General features: G+C 48.9%; 1 protein-coding gene across 1 annotated transcript; it reads right to left on the minus strand.

Annotated features, from left to right (window-relative positions):
- Positions 1-1,295: 1,295 nt before the first annotated feature.
- On the minus strand, positions 1,296-2,770 carry LOC109761943 (acetylserotonin O-methyltransferase 1). The gene is made up of 2 exons (XM_020320754.3): positions 1,982-2,770; positions 1,296-1,743 (listed from the first exon to the last, which is right to left on the minus strand). Exons 1-2 carry the CDS (start codon positions 2,768-2,770, stop codon positions 1,438-1,440), a joined length of 1,095 nt encoding a protein of 364 aa, XP_020176343.1. The 3' UTR covers positions 1,296-1,437.
- Positions 2,771-12,130: the final 9,360 nt, after the last annotated feature.

Genomic DNA, 12,130 nt, shown 5'->3' on the forward strand with positions numbered 1-12,130 from the left:
ACGGCACCCCATCTAGATCCCTAGGTAGCAACTAGCAAGGCGTCCAAGATGAGATTCCTGCGGAGTTTCTTCTATTCATGTCACCGAGATGCATTTGGACAGCCGGCATCGAGCCGCAGCCGACGCACACCGAGTATGCATTTCCGACGAGTCTGGTGCAGGGCGGGGACGATGGAGATGGATGTCTCCGGATCCAGCTGGGGGTACGACGGTGGCGGTGGGGGCAGCGCCGGGAGGCACGGCGCGAGGGCTGGGACGCGAGGGGCACGCTGGGGAAGAAGGGATGGCCGGCGCATTTGTTTTTTCAGAGGGAGAGGAAAGAGTAGACTAGTCAACACGCCTATGTGGCATTTTTTGCCAAGTCAACTTCTGACAAGTGTGCCCCACATGTCATAAACGCGCTCAAACGATCCTAATATACCAATCAGTGTTATTTGCCAAAAGATTACACTAGATATGGTGTTTTCTGTCAAAAATATGTAACGTAGTGTTTTCTGCAAACCTAGTCTTCAAAGTGGTGGTTTCATGCAATTTACTCTAGGCAAAGTGATTTTTGCCGAGTATCCGTGGAAAACACCAGGCAATGAAATTTTTGTGTAGTGACCCGGCAAACATCAGTATACATCAGTATAATAGGGACACACAGTTTTTCTGTACTACTTAATGGGTTGTGCCTTTCTCATCGCATGGTAAACTTTGCCTCCCTCCGTTCAGGAATAAGTATACATTTGACATTTATTTTTTTTATAAAAGAGTATACTTCTATCTTCCCAATGCATAAAATGCTTCTTTCTTATCACACGGTAACAAAGACCCATAATATTCAGCACATGGTCTTTTCATTTTCTACATGCACTTAGCTCATTGGAGATGAGATAATTAAAGAGTGGAGAGATGGTGGCTTGCACCTTCTCAATGCATTTTTTACTCCACTTCATAAGGGTCTGTTTGGTTTTAAATAAGTCATCAACTTATAAGTCAAAAAGTGAAAAAAATACTTATTTTGCCAAACAGACCCAACTTATAAGTCACCCCAACTTAAAAACTTATAAGTCACCCCCTTTTACGTGGGTTCCATCACCTTTACATAAAAAAACAAGGTGGGAAAGTGTAGTCAGGTGACTTATAAGTCAGATGACAACCAAACAGGCGTGATGTATAAGTCACTGGTTTTAAGTCACCTGACTTATGACTTATTGGAACCAAACATGCCCTAATCTATCCTAACATTTCTGTATGTCCACGTATTCATGGACAGAAAGAATAGACATGTAGATTTCCACCACGGTCTTGAAGGAAATGCTTTATTTAAATGATATGATTGTGAAGGTGCGGCACTTGCATACATGAATGCATGCATATATCCCATTCATTGTAAAAGAAAGGTAAAATATATTCCACACATAAAATCTTGACTCGTAGGATGGATCTTTAGTATCATGGATACAGTTCAATGATTGAACGAAGCCCCATCGTCGGTGTAATCTTGTAGTCAGTGAATCCGGCTTCAATGAAAATCTTGCTCCATTCGTGCTCCTCTCGCTCGACCCCGTCTGCGGCCATCATGAAGACGTCGAACAAAACCTCAGTCTCCTTGGAGGCGATGCCCTGCTGTGACCCTGCAGATCCAATCACTGTATCCACGATTATCACCGTTCCTCCCACGTTCCTCGCCGGGATGGCTTCTTTGCACCGTCGCAATATTTTGACGCAATCTTCGTGTTGCCAGTCATGCAAAACCCACTGAAAAGCAAAGATCGGTACAGTCAATTGATCTGAAGCCACGTACGTAAGTTCATATTTGCTGCTAATCTGTCAGCGGTGAGGCCAGCCTAAAGTATCCGTGGGGTCAATGGTATTTTTGATTTTTTTCTTCAATATGAACAGTAAGTAAACAGTGTTTCTAGGCTTATTTTCAAAAAAACTGTGGGGTCTGTTGACCCCACAGCTACACACGTAGCTTCGGCGCTTATCTGTGTACCTTAAGAAGAACAGCGTCAGCTGGTGGGACGTTGTCAAACATATCACCGCCAACGAAGGTCAATTTGTCATCGGTAGGAGCCGTGGCGACCACGTGGGGGAGGTCCAGCACGGTGCACTTGACGTGTGGGAACGCTCTCGCGATGGCCGCAGCAGCGGCGCCATGGCCGCCACCGACGTCAACCAGTGAGCCCCTCACGGTTTCGAACACACTGCCGCACTCCAGGAGGAGGTTCTCCATAGTGAAGCGGCTGTCGGCGGCCATCGCAGCGTTGAACGCGGTGCCGTCCATTGCCGCAGCCTCCCACAGTGTGCAGCCGTGCGCCACCTCGAACAGCGACATGGCCGCCGCCCGCTCGTCGGTGAACCACTCGCGCATGCTGAAGAGCGTGGTCACGGGGTACGGGCTCACGAACGCGGACACCACGGGGGACAGGTGGGTGCGCCCGCCAGCTCTGTCGACGACGAGGAGGCGGGAGACACGGGTGAGCTTGTACACAGCGCCGGCATGATCACCGGTGACGGAGAAGACTCCGGAGGTGGTGAGCACGCGCATGAGGCGTCGGAGGTTGGAGAGCTTCGTGGGGTGGATCCCGGTTTCGGCGGCGAGGTCTGACAAGGTGGCGGCGCCTCCGAGGTGCTGGATGGCATCCGGGATGCATAGGTCTGTGGCGGCCTTGAGCGCCAGTGATTTGACGAAGGCGAAAGAGTGGTGGTAGAGCTCCACCTGAGCTTGGAGCAACTCATCGGTGCTCATGGCGAGCTCCTTTTGTTGCATGAGTGCCGACATGGTATGTATATGATGTCCTAGCTATCTAGCTATGTTCTCAATTTATAGACTGATATGAAGGTTTGGTAGTGCCAAGATTTCCACAGAACTTCTTCTCAGATTTGCGTCATGTCATACAAATCAACATTGGGAACGGAAAAAAAATTGGAACTGTTGAGTACTGTATGTATGATTGAAAAAGTCCGAGTCGCCCTCCGAGTAAATAGCATAAAACTACAAAAATACCTTTCTACGCCCAAAAGCAAATGCTCCTGGTATGAACAGTAAAATCAAAAAAATATTCAAAAAATTCTGAAATTATTTTGTGACATATTTTTATAAATGTTTGTTGTACGTGCAAAATTTCATCGCGAAATCACATTGGTGGAAGGCGTGTAAAAAAAACAAAATCAGAGCTCCAAAATGCTTTTCCAAGTAACATTTTCAGAGCATCGATTTTGTTTTTTTCACCATGCCTTCCACCAATGTGATTTTGCGATAAAATTTTCCATGCACAATAAACATTTGTGAAAGTACGCCACAAAAAAATTTCAGAATATTTTGAATTATTTTTGAATTTATTTGATGTCACTGTTCACACCAGGGGCATTTACTTCTGGGTGTAGAAACTCCACGTCCATAAAACTACTACTTTACAGGCTAGGGTTCCAGAAAACTACCGGATTTTATTTTTTCTCAGATAACTACCAAATGGGTGGTCGACTGTTTTAAAAAACCCAAATCGTCGAGTCTTTATCAGTTGATCACGATTATGACAAGTTGGGCCCAAACAAACGGTTATCTTACATGTGGGCCCAACCTGTCGTAATCGTGATCAACTGATAAAGACTCGACGATTTGGGTTTTTTGAAATAGCTGACTACCCATTTGGTAGTTATCTGAGAAAAAATAAAATCCGGTAGTTTTTTAGAACCCTAGCCTGTAAAGTACTAGTTTTATGCTATTTACTCTCGCCCTCCCGAGTAGCCCCTGTAGGCGACGGGATGAATCCTAGCCGCCGCTGGGCGCCACTCCACCCGCTCCTCCCCTCCCCTGCCGCCGCAAGAGGGCACGACCATGCGAAGCCCGGCCGGCGGCGGCGCCAGCAGGGCTCTCCGCCCCCTCGCGAGTGGATCCTGTACAGGCTGGGATCGAATGGCCAGGGTGTCGCGATGCGAAGGGTCGCGGCTTCGTCTGGAGGGGGGGGGGGGGTGATGTGGCTAGCCTCCGGTAGTGGGGTGTGCCGGGTTTTGGTGGCGGCGGTGATCTGGCCCAGATCAGCACCAGGCTGTGGACGACGACGACTGGCGGCTGGCGCGGGTTGTGGATGACGACAGTCGGCGTCTAGCTCTGCCTTTTGGGCAGTGGTGGCCGACGGCGATGGTGGACCGGGGATGCGGTGGCGGTCCTCGGGGTTCCGACGGTTGCGTACGTCTCAACGGCAAGGCACCGCGCTGTTCCAGTCAGCTACAGGGTCGGGATGGCGCGATTGCCGGTGAAAATCGCGTCGACTTCGGTCTTGACTGACGATGGCGGAGTCTTTGAAGTTGTTTCCATCTTGAGGCATTGTCGTTGCATGCCGCGTCATCTCGATCGGGTTGCTCCGGGGGAAACCTTAGATCTGGGTCTCCCAGATCTGACGATTATGGCACATTGTGCCGTTCTCCCTCACGGGGGAATCGTTTGGAGCAGGTGTTGACTAGGGGCTCTCAGGTGGAGCGGTGTTACATCTTCTGCATCGACGACGGATCTCGGCAGCATGCCGCATTGGAGTCTCGGGCTCTTAGCGTCGAATCCGTGCTGATGGTCTTGCGTAGGAGGATGGCGCTGTCTAGCGTCATGATGGCGTTGACGGCAGAGAGTCCTGGCAAGGTTGATGCATTGATCCCTCTTGAAGACGAGACAACGGAAGATGGCGGCGGCAGATCCTGGAACATGCACATGCGGTGTATGCTGAGAGTGAGCCGGACCAGTGTGTGACCCAGACCCGGTAATTAGGCTTGGTTGGGCCCTTCGGCTTTATATGTTGGGTTTTGGTGCGAGGTCTCGGTATGCAGCCCCCACAATCTGCACCCCTTCATCAACGGGATATGATTCCCTCAAAAAATAATCAACAGGATATGAGTAGCGACACATGGTGACTTTAGACTTATTAATGTATTATTTGTAAGGTCTTGATGAATAATTAATAAAATGTCTGCATACATCATCCTGATGCAGACGCCGGAGGTCATCCTTCTAAAAAAACTAACAAGGAACGAGAAATGCTAGAGAAATTGCTTCACTTATGGACGACGCTTACGGAAACTTTCATACGGACAGATGTGCCAGTGCCTGGGGCATGTTTGGTTGCAGTTTGGAACAGTACCTGCATTACATGTCCATCTCAACCCAGCCTGGTTACTGAAATACAGCCTCATATGTAGCAGATGCAACCTGTTTGGTTGCATGCATCACATGGAGAGGGATTTACCCTCCTGCTGTTTGGTTGCCGTTTTTGTGCTTAGGGTGTGAGTAGATGCAAACTTCAGCTGTTTGGTTGCAAACAGCGTTTGTGTTCTGCTCACCCCATTCAAATGTGGTGGCCTTACCACCACACATGATCAGCACAACAGCAACAGCAGAACAGCAAGATCAAACAAAGCAAGCAATATAATGACAGCAAACTTAACACAGCAAGTAATGAAAAGACAGCAAACTACTTAACTACATAGCATAAGTCTAGATTAAAGGCAGGGGCATCCTCCTTTCCTGCTCCATGCCAGGGTGCTGCTCCTGGCCAAAATATGAACAAGTTACCAGCACAAGTCTCGCCACACACCATAAAAGTTCTCCACTAACACCTTACTTAAGTTAACTACATAGCCTGATCGATGTTACCAACGCAATTGTGCCTGCTACAACGAAACCTGCACATCACCGAGGAGTCGTGGTTGTAGATCTGAACCTTCAGTCCGAGTCCTGAGATGCGCACAACGACGAGGTCGCCGGGGACGATCCGGTGGCGGCGGCAGAAGTAGTCCCAGCCCCGGCCAAGCACCATGTGCCCCTCGAAGTTCTGCACCTGCACCCAGAACACGCACCGCTTGTTCGCCGACAGCCTGACGACGCGCGGGAGCCGCTTGATGACCAGCCAGGTGTTCATCACCTCCACGAACTTGGGAGGCACGACGAGCATGGCGAGGTCCTCGTTGTCCTTGATCTGCTGGTAGAAGCGCATCGGCTCCCTGGCCCCCTCCTCGTGGCCCTGCCTTGGAGATCGTCCCCTTGAACGAGGTACGCTCATGAAGGCGATCCTGCCAGGCAGGTCCACCTTCCTGAGCCACCTGTTCGTGGGGATGAAATCCTCGGTGCACTCAGCTCCGGCCACCACCTGAGCTCCTCCTCCCGGCACATCCCAGTCACTCTTCAATACCTTGTCAGATAAGATGACAAGTATTAATGCACAAACTCTTTGCAAAATGGCACTGATCAGGGACATTTGCCCAAGAGCAAATGACACCGATTAGTCCACAAACTCTCTGAGGAAATGTCAGTTATCAATGGCACTTGCTGTTGGGCAAGTCCACTGATCAGTGCCGCCAACAGCAAGTGCCATTAATAAGTGGCATTTTGCCCAACAGTAAGTGCCATTGATAAGTGGCAATTGCCTAAGGGCAAATGCCACTTATCAATGACACTTGTTGTTGGGCAAATGGCACTGATCAGTGGCACTGGTCAGTTGACTTGCTGTTGGACAAGTCCACTGATCAATGACATCTTCTTTGATGCAACTGGCACTCAACACTGCACTATCCTAAACATGGTAGCATCTAAAAATAGCAACACCAAGTGCCAATAGCACCCATGTGCAGCCATGCAGATTTGGCACCATCCTAAAATGCTCCTACTACATGCACGTATAACATTCAACACAAACCCTAGCTAGAACATGTATGTTAGCAACATGAAACATGAACATGATCCTATCTAGAACATGAACATGCCATCAGTCAACATGATTCTAGCATTCATCACTCAACATGAAGAACATGAACATGCCATCAGTCAACATGATTCTAATATTCATCACTCAACATGATTCTAGCATGAACACACCTACTAGCATGAACACAAATCATATGACACACAAGCAGTAGCACAAGAAAAATTATCCTAGCAGACATTGTACAAAACAAGAACAGATCAGTCCGATTGGATTCGATTGGGATCGCATCCAATCGGATCTGCTATAATCCTATCTAATCCTATCGAATCGACTAACTACTACCACATGCCTAAGAAATAAACATCTAATCTACATCTAGGAGCAAAGATTGACGGGTTTGACTCACCGGAGCACGCGCAGCCGCGGCGAACCGAGGCCGGGGTGAAAACCCCGCCGGGAAGGAGAGAGGGGGCGGAGTAGACGAGGAGCCGGCCCCGGCGACGACATGCGGCCTCGGCCCCGTGCTAAACGCCACGCCGGAGGTCGAGAAGGACGGCCCGCCGACCGGAGAAAACCCTTGGACGGGGGTCAAGAAAATCCCCGTGGCCAATGGGGTCCCAAAAAGGGGCGGCTCCGTCGGTGGCGCCGGCGCCGAGCCCAGGACCACGAGGTCCGGAATCGGCGGCGGAGCAGGAGCGACCGGCACCGCATTGTCCGGCGCTCGTGGTGGCCGGCGCGCGCAGCGTCGACGCCAGGTCGCGGCCCGAGTTCTGGAGCCCGGCCCGCCAGCGCTCCTGGATGCCGGCGATGCGCTGGTCGACGGGGGTTAGAGGGCGGCGCGGCGGTGGGCGTGGCGGAGCCATCGGAGGAGAGGAGAGGGAGGGGCGTTGAGGGAGAGAGAGGGAGCGGTGGGAACAATGCGTCTGGGCGGTGACAGGAGAGTGGGGGGGGGGGGGGGGAGTAATGAGACGTCGCCTCCATCTCCCGCGCTGCCCGAGGCGTGCAACTGCCTCGCACGCGTGGCCGCGTGCGGCCAGGCTCGCGAGAAACTGCCGATTTCGGCAGTTTCCGCCGGACCAGGTTGCGGGCTGCTTTAAGGTCCGTGCGGGCCTCAAACCGCATGCAACCCAGGCAATCAAACAGGCCGCACACATCCCGCGCGGGCCTGGTTGAGCTGCATGCGGGCAACCAAACACGCCCCTGATTCATCTCTCGCCCATGATTTTCGGGGGTGGGGCCCACCTTCTCTCAATCTAATGATGCTACTTCAGTCCGTAAGTTTAAATCCGTAGAAAGTTGCCTGTAACTGTAGCATTTCTTCCAGGGAACTATTCAGTAAGGTACGGACGAGCACGCTTGCACGACATTTTCTCCTTGCCTAATATGTGTTCTGGTCAAGGTACAACACTTCTTATTTTTGCTGGTACGTGCTTTCGTGTTTCAAGCTTCTCCTTTTATTGTCTTTGTTTACTACTTATCAAAGAGAAATAATTTTGGCATAAAAACATCTTTTTTCCTTTTCCATTTCGTTTTTTCTGCCGGAAGTTTTTTTCTCCTATTGTTTTGGATGAGGGTCGCCATGCATGAAGAGTGATGTACTCCCTAAGACATCGACGGATAAAAGTGAAGGTTCGGTATTGCTAAGATTTCGATGAAACTTCTCAGTTTGCGTCTGGAACCAGCGGCGAGGCCAGCCTAAAGTATCAGTGGGGTCAATGGTATTTTTGGATTTTTTTTTCTTTGATATGAACAGTAAGTAAACAGTGTTTTTAGGCTTATTTTCAAAAAAACTGTGGGGTTAGTTGACCCCACAGCTACACACGTAGCTTCGCCGCTGTCTGGAACTGAAGTGCTTACGGAAAAATACACCCTAAGACCTCGACGGATTTCCTATGTCCATTTTTCTCAACGTTGCTTCCACGATGTGATCTGTTTTTATTGAATTATTTTAACATAGTACAGACGCAAACGCTCATATATACGCATGCACTCTCCTCTATGAACGCACACACGTACATCCCTATGAGTATCTGAGAGACTGAGTCGGCATATCATCTTGAGATTTATAAAGTCACCGTAGACACCTCCTCGTCGACGGGACGTCTCCTACCACTGAACGCACATCGCCAGAAATCTTAAAATAAATCCAGTAATAATATGAGCACGGACTTGAACCCTGATGAACTGGGGATATCACTGGGCGCTAAGGCAGGCACTAGGGTCAGGATCCTGGTTGTTTTGCTAGGAACCCATCCAAATCCAGGAATCCAGCTGCTATCTACTCCCCCGTCTATGAATAAGTGTACTTCTAACTTTTGTCTTAAGTCAAAGTTTTAAAACTCTGACCAACTTTATAGGAAAAAGTAGCAACATTTATGACACTAAATTAGTATCACTAGATCCGTTTTGAATTGTACTTTCATAATATATCAATTTTATGTCATATATGTAGTACTACCTCTCTCTCTCAGTTTACAGGGCGTACGCGTACCCCTAGGTCGTCAATTTGACCAATCTAATACAAGTCATATATTACAAAAAATATACCAACATAATCTTCGGAGTTTCTACTTTCAAAAGATATAATTTTTATGTTATATAGTTTATATTAGGGTGATAAAATTGGCAACCTAGGTATACGCGCAGGACTTGTAAACTGAAACGGATGTAGTACTACTCTTTTGTATATAGTTGGTCAAAATTTTAAAAACGTTGACTTAGGACAAAGGCTAGAAGTACACTTATTCGCGGACGGAGGGAGTATGCCATAAGAGTCGTCGGACGCTAACTCAGTTTCCTCTTCTATTTTTCTGACTACAGCGCTCATACATCCAGAACTATGTTAGTTGGGAGCTCCCGAGCGTTCTCAGAGTTTAGATCATTCTGGCCGTTCGATCGATTTTTTGATGCGTTTTGCACCGTTGGATCAAGCCACTGGTTGACATCGGCCATCGGATCGAGCCCGTGACACTGCTACAATGAACAATTTCACCCCCCGCTGTAAAGATCTCGTGCCACCGCCATTATTCCCGTGCCCTGCAGAGGGTATTTTCGTCTTTTCACATCTTAGGTCAACATGTGCCCTTCTCCTATTCGTTGCCTCATCCCCAATCGGTCGATCTCTCCTCCACTTCCCTCTCCCGCACATCTCTCTCCCATCCTCCCCGTCCGCCGCCGCCACACCATCGCCGCCGCCTACCCTCGGCGGGCGGCCCACCCCTCCTCCTTCTCCACCGTGGCATGGTGCTCCGCGACAACCTCTCGCTGGTCTGGTCCGATTTGAGCCACTTCACGCTGACCCCGACCCCCTTCTTCCAAGCCGGCGCTGCCACCATCGACGGCGAGGGCCGCAGCAGGAGCAGGAGCACGGCGGGAAGGAGGAGAACGACCAGGGCAGGTCGAGCCGCCATCCGTCACCGGCCGTCGACACCTCCTGTTCGACCACACAGCGGGAGCACCGGACCGTTGTCCTTGTGTTCATGCTCCTCCAGGAAGAAGACGACCCAAGGTGAGCCGCCTCCGATCCATCTTGCGGAGGCAGCGGTGAGCGCCCTCTCCACTCCCCCGATTCTCTCTCTTTCTCTCTCTCTCTGACCGTTGCTTCTCCCGAACTGCAGGAGTTCTCCTCCTCAAGGTGTCAACCGTCCTCGATCTACTGCTCCTCCTAGGTCTTCTGCGATGGCTTCCTCGCGTGTCGGCGCTGGTTGAGATGCTTGTGGGATTCTCGCAGTTGATTTGCTAGGTTGCTTTTGATATGGTCACGGGACTCACGTTCGATTTTGCTGCAGGTTCCTTCCTGTCGTTGTTTGCATTTGTTGCGGATCAAGGTCGTCCTGACGTCTGCTACTGCTGTGAGGGAGGAAGAAAGCTTTCTGGTCGTGAGCATTTCCTTTATTTCCTCATAATTCCTTTGGATGCATTTGGTGCTCGGATCTGCTTCGATCCCTGGGGTCTTTTGTTGCTTTGCAAACAACTCAATGGCAAGCCCAGATTTATAGTTTTTTGTTTCTTCCTTCTTTTGTCCGTTGGCTATGGGTTTGGCATGTGCTGCTGTTGTTTGATTATGCAGGACTACAATATTTGGCTGGCCTCACTGTTACCTTGGGTTATTTGCTGGTTTAGGTGCCTGGCTTGAGGATTAGTTGCTGGATTGTGTCAGTCTAAAGTGTGTCCCAGATTTGTTGGTTTCGGTGTTTAGCTTAAGTTGGGCTGATTAGTCTCTGATTTGGTTCTTTGGCTTGACGATTAATTGCATAGATGGCGTGGATTTAGTTCGGTTAGTCCTGGGTTTAGGTGCTCATCTTGAGGATTGCTTGCTGGATGATTTGGCCATTTAGCTAGTGAGAGGGTTAACCGCATGGATGGCATGGCTTGTTAGTTAGGTTAGTCCCTGGTTTAGGTGCTCACCTTGATGATTACTTGTTGGATTAGGTGCTTACGTTGAGGATTGCTTCCTAGATTATATCAGTCTGAAGTGTGTCACATATTAATTGGTCTTGGTGCTTGGCTTAAGGATTGACTTTTGAACTGGTTAGTCTCTGATTTGGTTCTTTGGCTTTAGGATTCACTGCACGCTGAATTATGTAAGGCTAAAATGTGTCCCAAATTTGTTGGTTCGAGTGTTTGGCTTGAGGGTTGATTGTTGGTCTGGGTTGGTGTCTGATTTAGTTCTTTAGCTTAAGGATTGATTGCATGGCTGGTTAGTATAATGAAGATTAATTGTTGGTCTGGGTTAGTCTCTGATTTCGTTCTTTGCCTCAAGGATTAATTGGGTGGATTCATAGCTGCTATGACATCATTATAGTGGTGATGGATACTGTTGGTTGTGAGCTATTTCTAGGCTAGAAATTATTCCTTTTCTTATGAAGGTTAATTATATTCACAACATCATATTTTGGAAACGAGCGGTTATGAATTTGTTTAGTGTCAGGAGTGCAGTGGATTATGATCAATTAAGACAAATCTATGGACAATCATTACAAATGAGATTATTTAATTGCCCGCAAATTTAGTACGTACTCTTATTTCCAGGATCGTTGGTTGGTTCTATTGCTATTTATTGTGCAAGGACCCTCTTTTGCTGGCCTCGGTCTTCTGCACTGTGTACCCTCTTTTGTTGGCATCAGCCTTTGAGATGATTTGCCAGTGTGTGTGTGTGATCTTGGTATAATGATGTGATGAACTAATTGATCCTACTTAGAACATTTGATATAGTCTTCTTCCACGAATAATAAATCATGCATGTGTGGGAGGGTGAAGGGGGACAGGAGATAGGATCACTATTTACCCTTATTATCGCGATTACATGTTCTTCTGGTGGGTTTCTGACGATTTGGCTCTTGGATGCAGGGTGGGAATGAGGAGATGAGTCTCGTGGCGGTGAGCGGAATGGAGATAAGGATGGCGACTTGATGTTTTAGGATGTTTTGGTGGTCTGATGCTTTTAGTCACCG

The sequence above is a fragment of the Aegilops tauschii genome, chromosome 1 (assembly GCF_002575655.3).
Source record: "Aegilops tauschii subsp. strangulata cultivar AL8/78 chromosome 1, Aet v6.0, whole genome shotgun sequence".
In the NCBI taxonomy this organism is placed as follows: domain Eukaryota; kingdom Viridiplantae; phylum Streptophyta; class Magnoliopsida; order Poales; family Poaceae; genus Aegilops; species Aegilops tauschii.

Excerpts from the sequence above, each read along its gene's own strand:
- LOC109761943 (XM_020320754.3), bottom strand. The coding sequence starts at position 2,770 with ATGTCGGCACTCATGCAACAAAAGGAGCTCGCCATGAGCACCGATGAG. Across the intron at positions 1,744-1,981 it reads CTGACGCTGTTCTTCTTAAG|TGGGTTTTGCATGACTGGCA; the intron begins GTACACAGATAA and ends TTTGCTTTTCAG.